At 43.0% G+C, this 25,229-nt stretch overlaps 1 protein-coding gene across 5 annotated transcripts in view; it reads right to left on the bottom strand.

Moving 5' to 3' along the window:
* crtc3 (CREB regulated transcription coactivator 3) overlaps window positions 1–25,229 on the bottom strand; it is a 51,324-nt gene that overhangs the window by 21,842 nt on the left and 4,253 nt on the right. For 3 of the 5 annotated variants that reach the window (XM_086106325.1, XM_086106323.1, XM_086106324.1), the window contains 5 exons: window positions 22,783–22,893; window positions 16,328–16,456; window positions 14,495–14,556; window positions 3,008–3,070; window positions 144–247 (listed from right to left, as the gene is read on the bottom strand). In XM_086106325.1, coding sequence (XP_085962451.1) covers window positions 144–247; window positions 3,008–3,070; window positions 14,495–14,556; window positions 16,328–16,456; window positions 22,783–22,893 — 469 coding nt within the window. The remainder of the gene's footprint in view (window positions 1–143; window positions 248–3,007; window positions 3,071–14,494; window positions 14,557–16,327; window positions 16,457–22,782; window positions 22,894–25,229) is intronic. The other 2 variants (XM_086106326.1, XM_086106327.1) reach the window with 1 other exon arrangement.

Genomic DNA, 25,229 nt, shown 5'->3' with positions numbered 1-25,229 from the left:
AGGATAGAGAACCAAGATGTGAGAGGATATTTATTGCTCTAGTTGAATTATAGTTCTATTATACCAGTAAATCACAACTAGAAAGCACATGAAGAAACACATGAGCATCGAGTGCCGAGTGTCTATGTGAGTGCTACTCTCACCATTGCGCTGTGGGGGACCATGACCCATCTGCTGGTTCACGCTGAAGGGATCCTGTGGGTTTGGGTTCATCGCACTTGTATGAAGAGCAGAGTCTGAGTTGGTTCTGTGTAGGAGGATGAGGACAAATATTCAATGTGTTCTCGCATGTTCACTTCCTAGGGCCATAAATTCAGTGAGTCATTTTGCTTCTTCCCCATAAATCTGGATGTTCATGCTGTCCGAACAACATTAAACATTCTGGTAAGTATAATGCCTGCAATTCTCAGTGTGGGACGCGTATCACTTTGTGATACCTGCACCTCCCTCTGGTGCACTCCAATAACAGATAATGTGATTGTGAACAAAAGTAATGTGTTGTTTGCACGAGGTCAAATTTATTGGTTGTTTTTATGAGAGTAAATTTTGGGTTCAAATTAACCATACAGTGGTGCCTCTGCTTACGAAATGAATATGTCCTGGAAGAAATTTCTTAACTCGAATTTTTTTTTACTCGAGATGCATTTTCCATGTAAATGCCCTAATTTGTTCCAAGCCGCCCCCCCTCAAAATGCAGACATGTTTTCTAAAGCATAAAAATGCATCAAAATATGTAACAAATACATGTTACAATCAAGATTAATGCACAATAAATGAGAGTTGTGCATAATCTAAAAAACACAGAATAAAGAATAAAAATTATGGCAATTTAACTTCTAACTCTGTCCTCATCATTTTTTGCCCTCTTTAGTTCATGTTCTCTTGCAGAAGTGGTTTTTGCCTGGTGTTTTATAAAGAACTGATCCAAGGACATTTGCTTTTGTCGGCTTGTAACAATCCTTCGAAAACTGTACAAGGCAAACATCAGCATAGTGAACGATTGCCCGACTGGTGAACACTTTTTCTGGGTGATTTACATTTACGTAAAATTATCGGAACACCTCATGAACCGAGGGGCAAATAACGAGGACGCTGCATAGACACAATACAGGTATCTATCTATCTTCACAAATAGACACATACGGTAGAAGTCCCTCTTTGCCAATGGGATGCCAGGATGATGCTCGGTAATAGCCAATAGCAGAGCATCTATAGGTATGTTGCATTCAGGAAACTCGGAGCTGCGAGTAGCAGGCCATCCTGTATTTTACCTTTTGTATTTTGAAATTTCTTTCGTAACAAGAGGCAATATTTTCCTGTTGAGATGTTTCATAACTTGAAAATTTTGTATGAAGAGACATTCATAAGTCGAGGTACCACTGTTTATTGGTTTGTATGGTTGATATCTTAACACAATTTCTCTGTTCTATGACCCAACTTTTGGGGGTTTTCAATTGACCCGAGTCACATTTAGTCCTTTTTTGACCTGGTAATTGGTTAAAATAAACACTTTTTTTCAGCTTGACATCTGAAACAATTTTTTTTGACTTTTTCGAGTTTGGTCCATGAAGTAATAACTAAATATTGTTTTTATTCTCAGATAATGAAATTGGCCTCTTCAAAAGCAATGGTATCCTTAACTTCATATTTTGCTAACCTTTTGAGGCAATCACTGCAACCAAATGAAACCTCAAAACTAACAAGGCACTATGGAAAAAAATGTGCTGCTTTGTGTCAGAAAGCAAGAATGGCTAAGAGCAAAACATTACACAATTCTAAAGTGGCATTCTCTGAGCCATGACCAAAGGCAGGGCTGCCCACACTTTTTTAGCATGCAAGCTACTGATAATATGATAGAATTCCAACTGATCTGCCTTATTTGTTTATTTATTTTTTCATTTAAAATATACTTAAGAGTTCTTAACATGCAAACGATATATTGGAGTACCTTGCATAACTGAATTGAACGCATGTGTAGATGTGGTGAGGGATGCAACAGGCATATGACTGGCTGCCCTGTAGATCAATCAAGTGACACATTTCACAACGGGACTCTACTTTTATTCATTTTTCTTCTTCATTCACTGCTCTTGACAGGCAGCTTCATCAACTGCATAAAACTGGGAGGGATGGCAGTCAATGAATTAATGCCATGAGAGCTATCGACATGCCCTTCAAGAGCTACTTATAGCTCGCGATCTACCTAATGGGCACGCCTGACCAAAATCCTATTGAAAATCTGTGTAAGGAGATAAACATGCCTTCCAAGGCATTCTTCAAACAGGAGGCAGTTGGAGCAGTTTTCTCACGAGGAGGCGTCCTAAATACAAGTTGACAGGTGCAATTACTATTTAAATCTTTTGATTGCAACGATGGCCTTGAAAGGTTGCCGGCCCTAGTTATATTGCCCTTCGGATGGTAATCCAAGGGGTGGGTGGCTGGGTGTGATGGGGGCTGACGTTCCGCACCCTGCACCCCCCAAAATAGAGGGTGGGGATTCGGTCTCTGTGCAGCCTGGTACCAAATGGGCCGCGGACCGGTGGTTGGAGATCAATGGACTAGTTCACAGAAATCAAAATGCAATCATAAAGTTGTTTAGGCAACAAAAGATGGAAAGAAAATGACAGCATCAATATAAATCATGATGCTGGATGCTAACTTGTAGAAGGCCTTGACTCCTGAAGCTGTGTTAGTAAGAGAGAAATTAGTGATTAATTTCTCAGGGAACGAAACTGCACAGAAGAACAGGAAACAATTGGGAGAGAAAAAATATGGAATAAATCATGACAAAAGACATCAGTTCTGACTTGTTGCCTTTCAGTGCTTTGGTGGAAAGAGAGAATTATTCTCACATTAGAAGTGAAGAAGTGGTTACATAAAGAATTGAAAAGCAAGACAAACGAACCAAATGAGATGGCAATAAGACAATTAACATGTTGGTAGTTATGTGAGCATGGGATGAAGCAGCCATCAGAGATGATAGAGGGGCAGAGAGGTCAAAGGTCACCTGTTGAGCTGTGATATTAATCTAAAGCCAGGCCGCTTTTCCTCACTCCATGGGGGATGATCCCTTCAAAAGAAACAAATGTATTTGGAGTTAAACAGAGACCTGTGGGCAGAGAGAAAGCATTTGTAAAGAGCATCTCAAATGTGTCTGTTGTGATGCAGAAAGACCCTGGAGCAACGTCAGAAGAAGCAGAGTACCATAGCCTCTTTAAGAATCGACCATTTAGGCCACAACCAAGGCCGAACCACTTTGTTCTTTATGCTGTGGTAATACACACATACTGTATACTGTACAAACCCTTATTCCTGGGATCAAAGTTTTATCCAACACAGTTTTTATTGGACCCGGAACCAACCAGACTGGGAATTTAACGGAACAAAAACAGTGTGCTGTCTACTCAAACCTCCCCTTTGTACAGTGGTTGTCAAAAGTCTGTCAGTTCTCGCATTGGCCACTAGTGTTGACTTGCGCGACAACGCAATCTATAGACAAAGATTGGAAGACGCATTTTTCCGTTTGTGCCGCTGTTACAGATATGCAGTACAGTTTCGAGCAGGCTACCACACTTGCATATGTGGCAGGGGGTGACAATTTGCACAAAACATACATGTTATAAAACATGTGCATGGACTTGGGTTAGTTTGCCTACTGAAGAGTGAGTGCATGTCCATTACTAGCCAGAGGAGAAAAAAATGTCTGGCTCTGTGTGCTTGCTGCTGAGATAGCCACGGTCACGTGTAGAACTTGGCCAAACGGTCTAACCTGTCCTCATTCTGAGCCCATTACAGCAGCGTGTCCTGCAGCGTCAGAATTTGTTGGCACCAAAATGTTTGCAAATAAGCCCAGACCACTTCCTGTGTGGTGGAATAATCCCCTGCTCGCCTTCCACTTTGAAAGCGTGGGCAGAAATGCTGTTCCAAATCCTGCTGGAGCCTGACTCTGTGTGTGTGTATGTGTGTGTGTGTACACACGCATAAATAAAATCTAAACAAAAAATTAGCCATTCCTTTTCATTTCTAAGGTTTCTTGTTCGAAAGGTTGTCAACAAAACTGCAATCATGACAGTATGCAGTGTGAGCTGCTTTGCTTGCAGTTTGTGGCCTGTGTTTGATGTCTGTTTTTTTTAATATAATGAATGCATTCATGATGTCAGAATTCTGGATTATGAAAATGATTTATGACAGCTATTGGATAAAGGCATGTACTGTTTTTGCTGGAACAAAAGTAGGCTGGGCGGTGCATATTACATTACTGCTGTATAAAACAAATTAGCAATACTGTTCAAATATTGCACTTTGGTTCATTTGTTCACAAGGTTACGCTTTGATCTTATGTTTTGGTCTTGTATTTACTAACAAAAATGCTGGCATTTTTCCAAGAGGGCAGCAATAAGCCCTTCTCGCATTTCAATAAAATGCACAAAAGAACGGCTAAGACATAACTCTTAAGAGAGGGAAAGCAGACATTTTAAAATCTCTCTCCTGTGAAGGCCACTCGACAATATAGTGCCATCTCCAGGGAGCTTGGTCTGGGATTACATCCCAAGAGAGGTTAGGAGAGGAACACAAGGTCAAAGATTGGTGACAAGAAGGGGGAGAGCGTGGGACTAGATCATGGTTTTGACTTTCAAGCAGACACACAACTCCTCTCCCCATTTCAACACCGACATCAAGCTAACTAAAAATGAAAATCTATCATAATATACAGTGCTGTAAAAAAGTATTTGCCCCGCTCCTGATTTCTGTTTTTTTGGGGGGGGGGGGGGGGGGCTGTGCACATCTATTCACACAAAGGTTTCAAATTATTCAACCCATTGCAAAACAAATCTGATAAAGTGGGGGTTTAATGAGACTGGCGATATCTCTTGCCTGTGTGGAGAGGATCAGACCATACAACATCTCCTTGTCTGCCCACTCCTCCCGACACCTTGCACCCAAGAGGACCTAGCTGATCTCACCCCGATTGCCAGACAATGCATCCAAACAATGGACTGGAATCATCTGATGATACGTAACCCATTTTAATATCACTCAGACAACCCAAAGTAATACAACATGCAGTTTTCAAATGAAAATATAATTTATCAAGGCACCAAAAAAAAAAAATAATAATAATCCAAACCTTTCTGACGCTATGTGAAAAAGTAATTACCCTCTTGTTAAATCACAAAATAACAGTGACTAACAGTTTAGTTTTCCCTTTAATAAAAACAATTTTAATTTAAAAACCGCATTTTGCGTTTACTTGTGTTATCTTAGACGAATATTTAAATTCATTTGATGATCTGGAACATTTAAGTGTGACAAACATATTAAAAAAAAAAAGAAATCAAGAAGGGGGGGAACATTTTTTTGCACCACTGTATCCAAACACAACAGAAATCGGAGGGGGAGGGGAGGCAAATACTTGGCCACGACACTGCATGATTTACAATTCAACAATTTAGCAACATTGCCCATCTTTCCAATCACAAGCATTACGATGTTATTAGCAGCTCTTCCCAATGCACGTTACTTGATGTGATCTTCTGGAATTCTGAAAGCAACGATCAAGCAGAAGATGTGCTGCAAAACACTGGATGGACACTGCACTCATTGTTGAGATATTTTCAGATCATCAATACCAGGGGTGCCCATTACGTCGATCCTGATCTACCGGTAGATCTAGGACTCGTTCCAATTAGATCCGAAAGGTGTAGAGGAGAAAAAAAGAGACATTTGTGTGTCTTTGTACATGTTAGTAATATACTTTTGTTAATGCAGACTGCACACTAATCATCCTATCAGTCTCATTTTCCCAAAGAAAGATTTTACAAATAAAATAAAATAAAGCAGGTAAATCTTTAACCTACGGTGGCGCGTGACTACGTCAGCGGAAGTTGTTAGCGCTCATCAGTCTGCAATTGCAGATTGTGATCAGAGCTGTTGCGCTATATCTTTGATCGTCATTATTCTCATTCTGAGTTTGCTTCGTGTACAATTCACCGAGGGCACAGGCAAGGAATAGGAATCTAGAGGGCTGAGGGAAGCAATTTAAAACGGTACGTGTGAGCTACGATAGTCAACAGGCTGCAAAAGTGCATCGCTTGCTTCCGTTTGGCTTCTCATCATGGCGCGTGTGTGAGTGTGTGTTTGTGTGTGTGTGCGCGCGCGCGTGCATGCATGCGCAGTCAGGGGCGATCCCGGGAGGTTGGTTGAACGAAAAGTAGATCTTCGGTCCAAAACGTTTGGGCACCCCTGGTCAATACAATAGGTAAGTAGAAAACTGCGGGTGAATCTCCTGAACCCAACTCATCAACCCATAGCAATGTTACACATATAGCGTTGATCAAATTTTACTTACTTTACTTTACTAGAACAAATGTGCTAACGAGAAAGACAGCAACTGGGAAGATTAAGTGCTTTCATGCGGATTTGTCAATTTCAGTGAGCTCTCTGGTTCACATTTACTGCGCACGTGCGAAAAGGGTATCAACCGTGTGTGTGTGTGTGTGTGTGTGTGTGTGTGTGTGTGTGTGTGTGTGTGGAAGCAGGATTATGAACTGGGCACACCCAGGATTGCGTCTGCCCAATTGCTGCACAGTTCATTTTGCACATTCTGGAAGGAGGACTATAAAAAACTGTAGATCAGGGGTCGGTCGCGATCGACCAGTCGACTGGTCCCAGGTCAATGTGAGGGGTGTAGAGGGAAAAAAAACTAAACATTTGTGTCTCTGTGCATGATAGTACCGGTAATATATTTTTTGTGTTAATGCACACTGCACCCTAATCATTCTATCAGTCTCACTTTCACAAAAAGTATTTAAAAAAGAAAATAAAATAAAGCAGGTCATCTTTAACCTACGTGTGACTGCGTCACCGGACGTTGTTTGCGCTCAACAGTCTGCAGTTGCAGCTTGTGATCACAGTTGTCTCACTATATCTTTTATCGTTATCATTATTCTCATTCAGTTTGTTTTGTACAATTCACCGAGGTGACGGGCAAGAAATGGGAATCTGGAGAGCCATGAGAAGCATTTTAAAAGGGTAAGCGTGAGCTACGATCGTTAACAGGCTGCCTAAGTGCGTCGCATGCCTTAGCATCAGGCTATTGCTCATCATGGCATGGGTGTGTACCCCCAGGCGCGCGTGCGCGGTAATGGGTCGATCACGGGAGGTTGGTTGATCGGAAAGTAGATCTTTGGTCAAAAAAGTTTGGGCACCCCTGCTGTAGAGTAATGTTTGAGAGAACAATGTAATTCATCAAATTCTGATGGGATATTTCGCATCTTTAAAAAGCACTTCAAAATGCAAACTGGCAGGCACAGCAGTGCAATAGGAGCAAAAATATTTCCGCTTGCCAGAACTAAAAATCACGACTTCGGTTTCATGCAATGTTGAAGCTTCTGAACGATGTGAGGGCTTATTTGAAACGAGTAAGAAAGAGCCACGCACATCATTTTCAGACAAAGCTCCTTTCATCATTCCTTTTCTTGCATCTTAGTCATTTCAGCCGCAGTGGAACAACTGTCCATCTCTGGCCTCTCCCAGAGCATTTTTTTCTGGTGTGTTGTCCTGAATGTAATTTGATATGTGAGGATAAGCACATACAGCCAATTGCCATGCAGTTTGGATGAGATAATCATACTAAAGACGGCTTTTAAATTGTTGCTGGCTTCCTGCAAACTATTGCCAAAATAGCTTTCTTTTTTGTAATTCAATGTGTGTATGCTTCTTCAAATAAGACGTCCAATCCCATTAATTTTTCAAATTTTCCATGGTGAAACGATCAGAGCTAATGCGCTAAACCTTATTTTATTTTCCACCATTTTTACACTTGCTGCAAAAAGCGTATGCAGCCTACGACAGTGGACATGCAATTTAATGCCAACTCTGGTAACTTAGTAAATCTGCCTTATTGTGTTTTATTTTGATCAGTAAAAAAAACATTTCAATTTGAATTTGCCTTTAACTCTCCAGTTTCACTAATCTGACCTTTCAAAGCCACTGACTCAACGGCCTGTGGTCCCAAACCGGTGGGTGACGTGGCTTCTAAGCCCGATTAGGCGGGGCCGCCACCATTATACAAATTCTGATCCCAGACATCAAAATAACATGATAAAAACTATAAGGTTATGCGACACAATGGACGTTTCTCTATAATACTGCATATTGTGTTGTGATGCGATCACACATCGGCAGAAGGAGTCACAGATGCCTCGCGCACACGGTGCCTCCGATTGTGAACATGCTTCTCAGACGAACATATTACATTGTTAGTTACTAACAAGCTCAGAGAGACAGAAGTTGCAAAACTACCTTCATAAGGCCTATATGTATCGCAAATGGATGAGTTATTTCTTCATTTGCGTTAACAGAACCACTAAAGGTAGAGCTTATTGACACTGCAGTTCTGAAAAGTTTCACCCCGGGGTCAGTTTGATACGAAGACTCAGTATCCATCCCTACTCCCCAGACACAGCAACTTCCTCGCTAGCCATTTTCCAAGCCTGCTCCTTCTTTGCTCAGTCCTGGCAGCTATTGATAGCTGGCTGTGACATTCTCTTGGCCCTCGCAATGATATTGTCCTACATTGTAGTATTTGAAAAATGTGGCCAGAAACACTCAACTCGCGTTTAATCTAACAGCAGCATGAATATTTCCCATGATTCTTAGATACAGAAGCAGGAATTTGTTCCGGTATGACAAAAACATGCATGCCTGCTTGCGATTAGATGTGTGAAAGTAAATAGGAAGGAATTTGAATTAAAGACAGCAAACGGAAAGGCCGGCATCCATACATAACACTGACAGAATAACAAAACGCAAGATTACTAGAAAATGAAAGGATTTTTAGTACACCTTATAGTCTGAAAAATACTGCAATTGAACAATGAAAATATATGAGTAACTTTTGATTCCTGCAATGCCCTTTACTTTGGATTCAGCCAGTCCTCCATTAAGCGTCTCCAGCTGGTCCAGAATGCTGCTGCTCGCCTCTTGACTGGTACTCGAAAGAGGGAGCACATAACTCCTACTCTGGCATCACTTCACTGGCTCCCTATATATTTTAGTTATTTTCAAGTTCCCCTTATTTGTTTTCAAATCTCTAAATGACCTCGCGCCACCTTACCTCTCTGAGCTCATCCGCCACTACACACCTGCCCGGCGCCTCAGGTCTGCGGACCAGACATTATTAGATGTACCAAGAACTAAACGGAGGCTCAGAGGGGATCGAGCCTTTTCCGTTGCTGGTCCCTTTCTCTGGAATGACCTTCTACTGAACATTCGGCAATCCCCCTCGCTGCCCATCTTTAAAACCCGCCTCAAAATTCACTTGTATTCTTTGGCATTTGACTCAGCATGACTAAGATTTGATCTTAGTTTTGCTGTTTGGTGCTTTGTACCATCTTTGTTACTGATTTTTTGCTTTACTGTTGTACATGTTAGTTGCTCGATGTACAGCACTTTGTATGCAGCAATGGCTGCTTGAAAGTGCTCTATAAATACAGTTGAGTTCTAAATGTATTGACCATTAAAAAACACTGGCCAAAAGAAACAAAAAACAAATGTGGTTAATACATACAGTAGACAGGCAGTATAGCAAGTGAACAAGGTATGCTGCATCTACGTGTATTGACTGTGAACTGCGGGTAGATTGGAGTTGTTTGGAGGTGAAAGATTGAATTGAGTTATAATGGCATTCTTCCTCAAATATGTGACTTGCCTGTCTTGTCTTTAATGCCACACGCAGTTACTGTACTTTGCATTTTTTGTACATTATTTTGTGACCTGATGGTGGTAGTAAGAGGTGGTTTGGGTCACTTAAATACCCATTGAACGCCCAGGTCCGAAACTCTCCGCCTGCCACTGCAATACAGTACGGAGGAAAAGAAAATCATTGATGATTTGGTCACTCCATCAGTACCTGGATTTCAGTTCTAGACAGTATATCATTGTATGAAGGTATGTGTAGTGGGTACAATAAATGTGAAACTCTTGACTGTTGAGCCAAACTTAATGGTTGTGTAGTTCTAAACTGTTGGTTGTAGTTCTAAAGTTCATAAGGATTAGGTTTTTGCCATAGGATCCTCTTTATATGACACTGACAACAATCCCTATAATGCCAACTTGAAAGCAATAAGACAAAAAAAGGACAATTCCGAATACAAGCATCGTGCGTGAATCATTTGTTGTTTTTAATTAAATTGAATTTGATCTCTCAAGATTGCACTGGCTATAACACAATACAGATGTGGTTGGTGTTGGAAACACTTCCCGGCCCACTATCCCCACAGAAAGAGAAACAGGCAATTATTCCTGCAACAAAACAAACCCTGGATAATTTCCCTGGATGGCTATTAAAGAGAATCCAGGATCTATTCTTTAGAAAAGGCAGATGGACCGCAAGGGGTGGGAGGAGGAAATGGGTGGGGAAAAAAAAGATGTGTTTGTATCTTTAGCTTTCATTCATATTTGGCCCGTTCTGACTTTTGCTCATCTTGGTGTGCGTGCATATGTGCGCGAGTGCACTGGTGGGCACCCACGTGAGTGTGTGTGCACGTGTATGTGTGTGTGTGTATGCTTGCACGTGCGCGATTGGGTCGTTCGTGAGAACTTGGGTCGCTTCAAAAGTCGATCTTTGGCCAAAAAAGTGTGTGTGTGTGTGTGCGTGTGCGCGCGAGAACGGGTATGATGTGGCTCTTTGCAGTAACACAGTAAAAAAATTGGCTCTTCGTCTTCGACTGGTTGGCCACCCCTGACCTACAGTACAGTGAAACTCCTCTACAACGAAATCATGTTTGCGGCAAGAAATTTTTCACAACAGGGGGTTTTTCACTGTAGCAAATTTGATCGCAGATGTAAGCACACATACACCCACACACACAAACGTATGTGTACACGCACACACAAACGTATGTGTACTCTATTTTTATTCCAATAGTGCATAAGTATGAGCACACACTTATTTGACACTTCATATTGTCAGTGTAGAAAGAAAAAAAGGGAAAGAAATTGCGAAATTTACGATCAGCATTCACTTTCACTTACATCAATTTCTTAGATAATGTCTTTTATTTTGCTTGCTCTGTCTTTCATTTTGATCACTTTTACCCTCTCTTCCAGCATCAGAGCTCTTCTTGTCTTACCTGCTTGACATCCAAGGCCCGTTTTGTAGCCATTTTAGCAATGCAACGTCCATCCTCGTCTCAATATAACAATAAAAAATACTTCCTGGCATGCAATGAACTTTTAAGCCAGCCACGGGACGCTTCGTAGTCCTCGATGGCCATAGTTAGCTCTCGAAGGCTAAAAACCTTACGCTAACTGGAGCGCTTCTCTCTCATTAGCGCTCCAGTTAGCGTAAGGTTTTTAGCCTTCGAGAGCTAATTATGGCCATCGAGGACTACGAAGCGTCCCGTGGCTGTTTTTAGCATGATAACAAGTAAAGCATTCGAGGAAATGTTCGTTTATTTGAATGTCCGTCGAGCCATAAGCAATTTACTCTGAGCAGCTCATCGGATGCTACGGATCTAGCTTCAGTATCTACACACATAGACAGTGAGGTCCCTCTTGGCCAATCGGAGGCCAGGATGATGCTCGGTAAACCAATGGCAGAGCAGCTATGAGTATGTTGAGTCCAGGAAACTCACAGCTGTGACCGAAATAAACATCGTTCACTATGTAAACCAGTGTGGTGGTTGCTGCTGCCGTTTCAGAACAAAGCAGTAGAGGTCGCTGTTGGATTAGACTTCGTTGTAGTGAATGTCTTCGCGAGGCTGGAGCAGAGAAAATGATTTCGTATAACGCAACAGGGGGGTTTTCGTCGTATGGGGGGCAGGAGAATGGGAATTGTGTTAATGAATGATGATTTTTTTCACATAAGGGGGTATTTTCGCCCATGTAGGTTTCGTTCTAGAGGAGTTTCACTGTATTAAACATTCATTCATCTTCCGAACCGCTTCATCCTCACTAGGGTCGCGGGGGGTGCTGGAGCCTATCCCAGCTGTCCTCGGGCAGTAGGTGGGGGACACCCTGAATCGGTTGCCAGCCAATCGCAGGGCGCACAGAAACGAACAACCAGTCGCACTCACACCTAGGGACAATTTGGAGTGTTCAGTCAGCCTGCCATGCATGTTTTTGGAATGTGGGAGGAAACCGGAGGACCCGGAGAAAACCCACGCAGGCCCGGGGAGAACATGCAAACTCCACACAGGGAGGCCGGAGCTGGAATTGAACCCGGTACCTCTGCACTGTGAGGTTGACGTGCTAACCACTGGACTACCGCCCCACTGTATTAATCAGTTTTGTGAAAATCAGTTGCATAACGGCATCTATTCCAAAACAATCATTAATTGCAGTGATTGACAATTCTCTGTATTTAGTCTAATCTAGGGCTGACACGGGGCCCTCGAGTACTTCGGGAACCACGATTATAAGAAGAAAATCGCTTGAGGTATTTTTCTTGATTCGGGTACCACCTTATTTACGTGTACATTGTCATAAGAAAGTCATCAAACTAACCCCAGCAACAACTGTTCATACAATGCATGGCAGTAAGATGCTACCAACGTAGTAATAAGGCCAATTTCAAAATAAACCTTAGCATACCAAATGGACATCAATGCCTTGGTACGCTTTTATTGTATTTCATGCATAATGGCTGAATTGACTCGTCTCCTACAGACGTCAACAAGACAAAGGTGTTACAAAATAAGGTTCAATCGCTGAGTAAGGGTGCAGAAAAAAAGACTATTACGCTGTACCCTGCCAGTTTTGCGACGGCTACTTCCGCGTAGCAAGCAAGGCAGCGAGAGCCGTCGGATCAAAGCCAGTTTTACAGAGCTAAATGACTGTGCACTCGAGGCTTGACCCAGTTGCTGGCCTTTTGTATTTAGAACCAAGCACATATATATATATATTTTTTTAAACTTTCATCCGAATACAGTGGTACCTCTACTGACCGAGGTTTCTTCACACGACATTTTCAAGTTACGAAATGCCTCAATAGGCAAATTTTGCCTCTTATTATGAAATAAATTTCAAGATACGAAAGGTAAAAATACAGTATGGGCTGCTATTCGCAGCTCCGAGTTTCATGAACGCAACATACTTGTAGCTGCTCCGCCGTTGGCTATTACCGAGCATTATCCTGCATCCCATTGGCTAAGAGGGTCCTCGACCGTAAGTGTCTATCTGTGTAGATTGATAGATAAATAGATAGATATGTGTCTATATAGCGTCCTCGTCATTCGCCCCTCGGGGTATGAGGTGTTCCGATAGTCTTACGTAAATGTGAATCACCCAGAAGAAGTGTTCAACAGTCAGGCGATCGCTCACTATGCTGATGTTTGCCTTAGACATTTTCAAAAGATTGTTAAAAGCCGACAAAAGCAAACGTCCTTGGATCAGTTCTTTACAAAACGCCAGGCAAAAACCACTTCTGAAAGAGAACATGAACTAAAGAGGGCAAAAAACGATGAGGATGCAGTTAAAAGTTAAATGACCTTCATTTTTATTCTTTACTCTGTTCTTTGTTTTTTTACATTATGCACAACTCTCATTTATTGTGCGATAATCTAATTGTAACATGTATTTGTTATATATTTTGATGCATTTTTATGCTTTATAAAGATTTATGTCTAAATTTTGGAGGACTTGGAACGGATTAGGGCATTTACATGGAAAACGCGTCTTTACTTACAAAGTTTTCTAGTTAAGAAATTTCTTCCAGAGCATATCAATTTCATAATCAGAGGTACCACTGTACCTGATCACTCAATAGAATTTTCTGTACGATATTTTAACACCAAAATATTCGATAGCTGCAACCCCACTCTGATCTTTTTTCTTTTTGCTGTTTTTATTGACTGATACAAGATTTGTCATGTCTGTGCAGACCCAACAGGGCTGCCTGCGGCCGTTCTGCAGCAGATTGTTGCCACAGTGTGAATTATGGCTATCTCCCGCTCACCTGTGGATTTTGGCCCAGTGCAATATCAATGAAGCCTACGAAGCACAACATACCCACAATGTCTTCAAAATGTGTTGAAAAGATGCAGCATGAAGACAGTTTGATTTGCGACAGTGATTGTGAATTTTCTAGATACATGAGCATTACATCTAGAGGTGTCAAAAATAATTAATTAGTCGACAACTATTTTAATAAGCAAGCAATTGTTTCGAATACTTTTTCACTGAACTGTACACCTTTGCAGTGGAGACACATCTCTCGGGGTAAAAGCAGCATTCTGACACTGAATGTATTGCTGCAGAAACAATGGAGTGTAACAGCTACAAGTGCTAAACCTAAGTCACACTGCATAGCCACCAGTCATCGTTATTTCATATTGAAGGATGAACAAGGGGACCGAGTGTCTGGATCAAAAAACACAAAAGCTGGGATACACAGAGAATGACACAAAACAAACTGCAAACAGAAAAACGAAGATAGTAAAACATTTTTGTAAGAAGAAGAAATTGGACTTTTGTCAAATGAGACACTCACCTTCTCCAGTTGTTGTCTGGAGGTGGGGACAGGTATACGGTTCCATATGGAGAACTCTCTATGTGGGTTTGGTCAAGGAAAATTGGTTGGTGCTGAAAGATGAATACTGTTGATCGGCAAATACGTCACTTTTCCTTATCAGGAGACACGAAGCAAGTAATGTCCAAAGAATACAATGTATCGAATTTAAAACAAAACGGTTTTGTCACACCGTCATTCTGTGCTTTTAGTGTTATATTCCATTCATAGATTGAAAAAGGTATGATAAATATGACATTCGGACACCAAACCTCGAATCTTATCAACAATGAGTTTGGGATACAATTAAAAAGTTCATTAGGATTAAGTTGTTGCCATTAGATCATAATGTTAAATGTGGATTGGGATCTGAATTTGCATGTGTAGTGTAAAACAAGACGTGGTAGCACTCATTTATAACAAAATCACACCCTTCAAACACAATTCAGATGGCACAAATGGAAAGGACATTGTAGCAGTTCCTCCACTTGAATAGAACCAGAATAAGAAACAGAAGACAAAGAAGCGAGAGATGAAAACAAATGTCTTTTCTCTGACCTTGCCACCCAGTGTAGACACAGGTCGTGTTAAATGTTTATCACAGTCTATGCCGCGGTCCGCTCAGAAAAAATGGATGGCTGTAGTTTGGACACCTCCAATATAAACCCTGCAAACTTTTATGACAGCGCCCCCTAAAAGAATCGGGACGGAAAACTAAGATGAGGATCAGGAAGCTGAACCAAATTCAAACGATGCTCAACCCCTTACCCTTGTATTCTGGTAAATGGGCTGTCACGTAGTATATATAGCACGTTTTTACCTTTGGTACTCAAAGTGCTTTACACCGTTTCCTCATTTACCTACTGATGACACAGCATCAGGGGCAATTTTATTCCTGAAACATACACCTCCCATGCCCACTGACATCAAAGAAAAGGAAGCAGCTAGTGTGTTTTCCTAAACATAGTGTCTGTCGTAATTACCATTAAAGAACACAGATGTACCAAGTGTAGGAAATAAATGCTGGTAAGAGGTCACATGACACAGGAAGAACTCATTTTCACACATCACTGAATCATTGCTATCCTCTGGCAAGAGAAAACACTCACACTCATTCAAATGCTATGGCAGTGGGGGTGTACTGTTGGATCAGTAGGCAATATGTGTTACATGCAAATGTAACATATTGGGTGTGAAGTAAAAAAAAACAAAAAAAAACCCCCATACAATTCCTCCCCCTCCATCTTGAGATGCGTCCTGTATCTCTTGGCAACCGGGCACAGATCATTTAGAAAAGATTACAAATGGAGTGGATGGCCTTGTGTTTTTCAGTCACTTTGATGAGTCAAATATTCATTAGCATAATAGTTTTGTGGGTTACTATTTTGGGTTCTGCGAGGACGCACTTACACCAGGACATTTGAATGCTACCGGACTTGGCCTAGCTTTTGCGCCCATCTCCTGAGCAAAATAAACATTCCTTTTTTTTTTCTTTTTTTTTTTAATGAGGCAAATATGAAAATGCCAATACAGCTCAGGTTTGAATCTTTTTAATGCGCTGTCTACATTTGGTGTGCGCATGGTTAGTGAGAGCTGTGCACAATTGGGCATGCGCTCAGTTTAGAGGGAACATTGACTACAACTGCCTACGATTGTGTCAGGACTGTTCACATTGCACCACATACTTGTATGTCATTTTCCAATCATATAGCTTCAAAGCACACTTTTGAATAACAGATTCACATGCCATGTTGACAATACGATCTACATCACATGAAATTATACTACTTTTTAAAGACTGGTTTGGTAGGATATCTGCCGTCCATGCTTGTCAATAGGCCTGCGATGGGGAGAGTTGATGCGGTTGCGTTCCCTGTGGACCCTCTCAACTAATCCGTGGTGGCGAGTACCTCTTACAGAATCCAACGCTGATGGAAAGCCTCCCTGAGAAATAAAGACAACATACACTTTAGACTGCCGTTTTTATCATGTATTCATTCACACATAAAGAGACACTTAAATGTATCCCGCAGCTTCTCTCAAGGAGTAACGTTTTTAATACTATTCTGAATGGTGGTTTTGGGTACGCTTGTAACGGTAAGATCAATGGAGACAGAAAAGGCTTTTGCCAAATTCAACGACATTTAAAAGTGTTAGACTTCTCCAAAAAAAAAAAAAAAAAAGGGGACTCAATGGCATCAATAGTAACACTTCAGAGCTCAAATGGAACTAAATGTGAATACAACTCAATCATGGATGATTTTAAGTAACAAGAACACAGATTCTAAAAGTTGCAATGACTGATTGCATTCAGAACCACATTGCTTAAAATGAACCATTACACTCAATTTGCTTTGAATAGCCCAGAGGTATTGAACTCATAATCATCGCTGGCCACATCGTATTTCTGGAGTCAGTGCTGTTATGACATTGTGAAAGCAACATAAATGTAAAATCACCCCATTGTATTCTTACATATAAATAATTGCAATACTATACAATATCCTGTATACAATATTAGGTAGGGTATTCCGTTCAGGTGATCAGAAATCAGGGACGAAAAAGATGAAAAAATTTGAATGCTCTTAATTTCTTTAGTCAAAAAAAAAGTATTTGTTTACTTGATTTTAACCACTTTTGAATTATTGCGATATAAAAAGGTATCATGTTGGGATACCTTCATTGGAATACCTATGAAAAAGAAAATTGAGAGAGTTTGGGTGCACCCCCCTCCCCCTCCCCTAAATGCTTTGCTGGAGTATCAGATCAGGACTCGGTATCGGCAGATACTCAAAATTATGTGACTTAGACTCAAGTGCACAAAATGTGACCGGGACAATTGTAATACAGTATTAGGTCAATAAAATTAACTCTTGTTGAACTTATCCAAGGTGCTTGTTACATTTGTAAAAAAAGTGCAATGTTGGTACAGATTTTCTGCCATTATGAAAAGAGCAAGTCTATTGAGCAAAAAATATGAACTAGACACTATGGGTCATATTCTATCAAGTGAGTAAAACGGAAAAGCCATGCACTTTTGTGGCTATGTAAATTCTACCATTGGCTCAAGTATTCCATACATCATGCCACATCCGCGCTCTGGGTGGAGCAATCCCAAAATGTGGATGTTCCCTCCCCCCAAATCTATCTCTGAATGCATTTTCCAGCAGTGAAAGCCTGTATCAGCCCGAAGAGGCAACGTGGGTCCCCCTTCTCATGGGCTCACCACCCATGGGAGGGGCCAAAGGGGTCGGGTGCAGTGTGAGCTGGGCGGCAGCCAAAGGCGGGGACCCTGGCGGTCCGATCCTCGGCTGCAGAAGCTAGCTCTAGGGACGTGGAATGTCACCTCTCTTGCAGGGAAGGAGCCCGAGTTGGTGTGCGAGGTAGAGAAGTTCAGACTGGATATAGTCGGACTTGCCTCCACACATAGCTTGGGTTCTGGTACCAGTTCTCTCGAGAGGGGTTGGACTCTCTTCCACTCTGGAGTTGCTCACGGTGAGAGGCGCAGAGCAGGTGTGGGCATACTCATTGCCCCCGGGCTCAGTGCCTGTACATTGGGGTTCACACGGGTAGACGAGAGGGTTGCCTCCCTCCGCCTTCGGGTGGGGGGACGGGTCCTGACCGTTGTTTGTGCATATGCACCAAACAGCAGCTCAGCATACCCACCCTTTTTGGAGTCCTTGGAGGGTGTGCTGGAGAGTACTCCTGCTGGGGACTCCCTTGTTCTGCTGGGGGACTTCAATGCTCACGTGGGCAATGACAGTGAGACCTGGAGGGGCGTGATTGGGAGGAACGGCCCCCCCGATCAGAACTCGAGTGGTGTTTTGTTATTGGACTTCTGTGCTCGTCACGGATTGTCCATAACGAACACCTTGTTCAAACATAAGGGTGTCCATATGTGCACTTGGCACCAGGACACCCTAGGCCGCAGTTCGATGATTGACTTTGTGGTTGCATCATCGGATTTGCGGCCGCATGTTTTGGACATTTTGGACATGCTGTAAACTGATCACCACCTGGTGATCCTCAACTCCACCAACACGCCTTCCTCGGAGGAAGCAGAGTCTGAGGACCCTGAGGTGGGCTCTCCTATCTCTGTGGTTGAAGTCACAGAGGTGGTTAAAAAGCTCCTCGGTGGCAAGGCCCCAGGGGAGGATGAGATCCGCCCGGAGTTCCTCAAGGCTCTGGATGCTGTGGGGCTGTCCTGGTTGACACGCCTCTGCAGCATCGTGTGGTCATCGGAGAGAGTGCCTCTGGATTGGCAGACCGGGGTGATGGTCCCTCTTTTTAAAAAGGGGGACCGGAGGGTTTGTTCCAACTATAGAGGGATCACACTCCTCAGCCTCCCTGGTAAGGTCTGTTCTGGGGTGCTGGAGAGGAGGGTCCGTCAGGAAGTCGAGCCTCAGATTGAGGAAACTTGCCCAAACAGTCTACATGTGTTTTGTGGACTTGGAGAAGGCGTTTGACCGTGTCCCTCGGGGAGTTCTGTGGGGGGTGCTTCGGGAGTATGGTGTACCGAGCCCCCTGATACAGGCTGTTCGGTCCCTATACTGCCGATGTCAGAGTTTGGTTCGCATTGCCGGCAATAAGTCGGAATCGTTTCCAGTGAGGGTTGGACTCCGCCAAGGCTGCCCTTTGTCGCCGATTCTGTTCATAACCTTTATGGACAGAATTTACAGGCACAGCCAAAGCGTTGAGGGGGTCCGTTTTGGTGGCCTCAGTATTGCATCTCTGCTTTTTGCAGATGATGTGGTACTGTTGGCTCCTTCAAGCAGGGCTCTCCAACTCTCACTGGAGCGTTTCGCAGCCGAGTGTGAAGCGGTTGGGATGAAGATCAGCACCTCCAAATCTGAAACCATGGTGCTCAGTCGGAAAAGGGTGGAGTGCCCTCTCCGGGTCGGGGAGGAGATCTTGCCCCAAGTGGAGGAGTTTAAGTATCTTGGGGTCTTGTTCACGAGTGAGGGCAGAATGGAGCGAGAGATCGACAGGTGGATCGGTGCAGCGTCTGCTGTGATGCAGACGTTGTATCGGTCTGTCGTGGTAAAGAAGGAGCTGAGCCAAAGGGCGAAGCTCTCAATTTACCGGTCGATCTACGTCCCAACCCTCATCTATGGTCACGAGCTATGGGTCGTGACCGAACGAACGAGATCCCGGATACAAGCGGCCGAAATGAGTTTTCTCCGCAGGGTGTCCGGGCTCTCCCTTTGAGATAAGGTAAGAAGCTCGGTCATCCGGGAGGGGCTCAGAGTAGAGCCGCTTCTCCTCCACATCGAGAGGAGCCAGATGAGGTGGCTCGGGCATCTGATTCGGATGCCTCGTGGACGCCTCCCTGGTGAGGTGTTCCGGGCATGTCCCGCTGGCAGGAGACCCCGCGGACGACCCAGGACACGCTGGAGAGACTATGTCACCCAGCTGGCCCGGGAACGCCTCGGGATCCGCCAGGAAGAGCTCGAAGAAGTGGCTGGGGGGAGGGAAGTCTGGGCTTCCCTCCTAAAGCTGCTGCCCCTGCGACCCGACCCCGGATAAGTGGTGGAAAATGGATGGATGGATGGATGGATGAAAGCCTTAAGTCCGGGAAGGTACACATTACTTATTTGAAGTTTGGATGCAGTCACAAATACCTGCCATCCATTTTTTAAATATAGTATTTGTAAGTAGTATGTCAACCTTGGCATTCATCTGCAGCACACTGACATGAAAACTCAGCACTCCACCCAGAACAATTATCACCAGACAGATGCTTATGATTTCAACAGTCGTTAGCAGGGGTCCCCAACCATCATGTGTGGGATGAGCTGGATGAGTGAACCAAAAATAATTGCTTATTAATGGTCAAACAGGCGCTGTGAGCCAACAATTACAGCATTTGAAGTTCTGACTTTTATTGGAAGAAAATATCAGCGCAAGTTCGATCATGATGCTCACTTACAACTGCGAGGAGGGACTACACATTGAGTATGTTCCTGGCTGGCATGAACAAACAACCCAAGTTAGATGCTCACGGATGGACAGGCACTAAAAGTCAAGCCTGGCATTTTTGGCTTAGAATAGTACATGTGCACGAGAACGAGTGCACACGTGTACACGCGCACTTGAGCATGCATGTGTACAAGCACTATGCAAGGTTGCAGCCACCTCTGTAACTGAGAAGTCATTGTTTGGGTTGTTTGGGTTTCATGAAAATAATGCACACAAGATCCTGAACCTTGCTCAACACACTCAAAATACAAGTAGGATCAAGTCTAAATAACAGCACCGTTTTACTGATCTTAGCTTAATAATGCATTTCATTTGCCATTGTTTTGCTTTTAGTCTACTTTAATCTCATGCACTGATTGGTAATTGCTAGCTAACAGCCAAAAAGAGCCAACACGCTTTTGTATTCTGCGATTCATGGCCCATTCATTCAAATCATTTCTAAATGGCGCAATGACACAAAATATCTCCATTCTTCAGAATTCTAAATGTTGCTTTTTACAAAGGTTGGTTTCTGCTTGTACTCTGAAGATGTTTAGCGAGGTTCTGAATATGTTATTTTATTTCATGAAACCTTGACTGTGGATGGTATGATAAACAATAACTTCTCAGCCACACGGTTTGCTTGCTACGGTGTGACAATATTGGATTAATGACATTAAGTGGAAAAACCAAACATTCTATTCTCGAGACACATTTTTACACACATTTTTTGTTGTTTATCTGACCTTTTATTATAAATCACAACAACGCTACTGTGGGCCGTAGCCGACGCCAAAACAGATTCAAAACAGCCTGAGGCAGAGCATACACTCAAACGAACTCCTCTCTGAGCTGCATAATATAGTGTCACGGCCACTTCCCTGTCCTGCTGGGGTGTTTCCTCAAGCAGATAGGCAGAGGATGGTCGCCACCTGGCTTAGCCACCATAAAAACATGCTCCTCAGTAGTCACTCGCTCGCTGTTTGTTTCAGGTTTTGTTTTGGTTGTTTCCATCCAGCCAACCAATTGCAGGGCTTTTGGTAGTTTCATTCACACTATATCGCACATTAACTTAGGCTAGGTTCACATTGCAGGCAAACCTGACGTAGACTGGATTAATTTTTTTTGCCCATATGCAACCTTTGTCTGCATCTCCTCATTTTTGCCACAGGCTTTGATCCTTCTCTGGAATGCTCCTCCCATTCCATTAGTCGCGTGATGCATTTAAAAAAAACACTCCGAAATAACACGGCTCAGCAAAAACGTGCTACGTTGCCAACACAACACAAACATCCTAAACTTCCCACAGACAAACAATCATTTTCTCCATTTGCACATTTTCTAAACTACAACGCTGTAACTGAAAAATAAAGTTGTCACAAGGCAGACTGGGTGTACTTATCCCTGACACTGGTGCCTCGTAGAAAGTGTGCATGTGTTTAGTCTGCAGTGGCAGTAAAGAGGCGGCTCCTCACTTTGTGATGTAGAAATGTGAGGACCAAGTCATTTTCTTAGACTGGGAGGGGCTGGTGCTGAGAGTAGAGGAATGAGCAAGAATGCTCTGAGAAGGGTGAGTGCATGAATGAGTGCACTTTGGGGGTGTTCTTAGTGAGGAATTAGCATTTGAACATGGCTAAAAGCTCAAAAAAAGTTGAGTGGCATTATATGGCCCCATGAAAGCCTGTATCCCACTGAGGGGAGAACATCTGCAAGTGTTTGTGAAGATAGCTAATGTTGCATTCATTTGCCAGTCTGGAAAATGTTCACGACCATGAACGAACACTGACAAACCCAGGCGCAAATGGGCATTCTCGACCTTAGCCAACACTCGCAAACATTCGACCCTCAGTGAGGTGCGGGCTTTAATGTTGGTTTGCTGTTCTATACTTTTGCGCCATCTTTGAATGTGAATAAAATGGGAATGCTTAGGCAAGAGAACACTTTGCTGGAGGGATAGCTGGGAAATCACAGGTTGTGGTTATTTTGTGTAGTTAAGCATTGATTTTCTTCTATGTGCAATTGAAAATGTAAATATATGAAGATACCAATAAGGACGTGTGCGGTCTTACGTGCCCCCAAATTAGCGAGAAAGAAAAATTGTGGCCCACCCATCATTTAAGGTGTCCATGGCTGATCAATCTTATAGACAGATATACCGTGTATAACAAAACTTTTCATCATTTTGGGAGATTGGCTTTACATGATTAACATCATAATGAGCAGTAGAAATAATCACACACTAACCGAGTGTATTCAGAGCATGACGACGCACTTTTATACAGCTGTGCATATTTTAGCTGACAACATCCCACCTGAAATTCAGAGCTTGTATTCCCAATCTGATTGACATTGGGCAAAGAGCCGCCATAGTACTGTGGTCGTGATTGAGACAAACGAAGCTGCTGGATCTTCTGGAACTGCACCTGTCAGTCAAAAAAGAAAAAGAAAACCCATATTGTTAAGAGGGATACGTTTGAAGCAGAAATCAGCATAATAATTAAGTGGAACTTTCAACAACAACAAAAAAACATGGAATGAGCACTTCAAATGCCTCTAAATATCCTCCATAAAAAATAATTTGACTCCGATAAAAAGTAATTGAGCGCTAGAGTACATGACCTTTTCTACTGCCCATACTGCACCGTTTTTCTCAGGCAAGAGCATGTGCTATCAACACAGAAAATGTATTTCTGTTTGTTTGTTTTTTTGTGACATTACAAACATGGAACGCGGCAACACTTACCGTATTTTCACGACCAAAAGGCACACTTGAAAGCCTTAAATTTTCAATTTTCAAATAGATGGGGTGCCGAATAATGTGGGTTGCCTTGTGTATGCATAGAGTTCCAAAATCTTTGAATGCTGTTGTGTGACTTTGATTAGGGGTCCGGGTGACTGATTGATTTTGTGACGACACGGCGCTTATATCGAAGAAAGGCGGACATAACTGAGGAGAGCATGCGGGTATGAAACTGGAAAGAGCGGGCGTGAACGGGGACGCTAAAGCCCCCCCCCCCCCCAGTAGAGATTGATAAAAGGAAATTGAGGAAACTATTCCATTGGACTAATCTTGATTTTCATTCGCATTGGATTAATTTTGATTTTGTTTCATTGGTTTCCCATGAGGACAACATTGAACCAAGCTGTGAAATTTTTATTGGACACGGTCTTTAAAAAACGGCAGTATTCGCTGGATTATAGACTCCCAAGAATAGTATTTTTCGAAGGAACGATCTGCTCAGTCAACCTCTACTGTTTGTGGGCTATAATAGACTGCAGCCTGTGATTCGCCGTGGACCATACACTGTTTAGGGAAAGAGAGTGTGCTGAGAAGTCCCACCGCCGCCAAGAAGTAAATAGGTGTACTGCTGTATCCTTTGTCTCAAATATTCATTCATTCATCTTCCGAACCGCTTTATCCTCACTAGGGTCGCGGGGGGTGCTGGAGCCTATCCCAGCTGTCATCGGGCAGTAGGCGGGGGACACCCAGAATTGGCTGGCAGCCAATCGCAGGGCACAAAGAGACAAACAACCATGCACGGGGAGAACATGCAAACTCCACACAGGGAGGCGGGAGCTGGAATTGAACCCGGTACCCCTGCACTGTTAAGTCGACATGCTAACCACTGGACTACCGGGCCACCCTGTCTCAAATATGCTAAGGATAATCACTACATATTTTAAACATGCTGGTACCCACATACACGTTCAAATTCATAGGGGGGAGCAAACCCTCCCTCGCGGGTTTTCACTTATCGCGGTGGGGTCCCGGTGCCCATAAACCATGATAAGTGAGGGATTACTCTGTGTGTGTGTGTGTGTGTGTGTGTGTGTGTGTGTGTGTGTGTGTGTGTGTGTGTGTGTGTTCGATAAAAATACATATCGTTTGTGTGGTATTAGTTCAGGGGCAGCCCGGTGGTCGAGGTACAGGGTTTGATCCTAGCTTCGGCCTTTCTGTGTGGAGTTTGCATGTTCTCTCTGTGCCTGCGTGGGTTTTCTCCGGGTACTCCGGTTTCCTCCCACATTCCAAAAACATGCATGACAGGTTGATTGGGCAAGCCAAATCGTCTCTCGGTGTGATTGTGAGTGCGAACTGTTGGTTGTCTTTGTGTACCTTCTGCCCAAACACAGCTGGGATAGGCTCCAGCACACCCCATGACCTTTGTGAGGATAAGTGGATCAGAAGATAGATGGGTGTGTGTGTGTGTGTGTGTGTGTGTGTATATACTGTATATATATACAGTATATATATATATATATATATATTTATATTTTTGTTAATCCAATTACCCGATTATTCGAGAGAGTTTACAGCAGGATAACCGAATAACAAAATATGTGAGAGCTGCAGCACAGGACTTCATCTTGGCTAATTTCTCCTCAGTGAAACATGACTTACAGAAGGTTGCCCATCCAACGATCATGAATGAGGCATCCCAACACATTAGTCTGATGAACAAATGTCGCAGTGAAAAAAGGCAGGGGAGTTGCTGCCATTTTAATGTTAAAAAGTGATCCAAAGATTTTTGGTGTAATCATTTACAGACCTCCAAGACAAAGAGGCAAATTTATGGAGCTAAATGGAAGCCAGGAATGATTTAACCTGACATGCGTTCTGCCTTCTGTGTGCAGTCTGACAAACGGACACAGAGACTTAGCTCTATGTACCGGAAGGAGCATTAAAACATGCACTCGCACTGCGCGACCGGATGAAATTTTTATGAACACACATTGAAAAAAATGGGAACATCTGCAAGCA

The sequence above is a fragment of the Hippocampus guttulatus genome, chromosome 3 (genome assembly GCF_054856545.1).
Source record: "Hippocampus guttulatus isolate MCC_2025c chromosome 3, RoL_Hgut_1.0, whole genome shotgun sequence".
NCBI lineage: Eukaryota > Metazoa > Chordata > Actinopteri > Syngnathiformes > Syngnathidae > Hippocampus > Hippocampus guttulatus.
The sequence above is the reverse complement of the archived record's forward strand: the minus strand, read 5'-3'. Positions and strand labels throughout refer to the sequence as shown.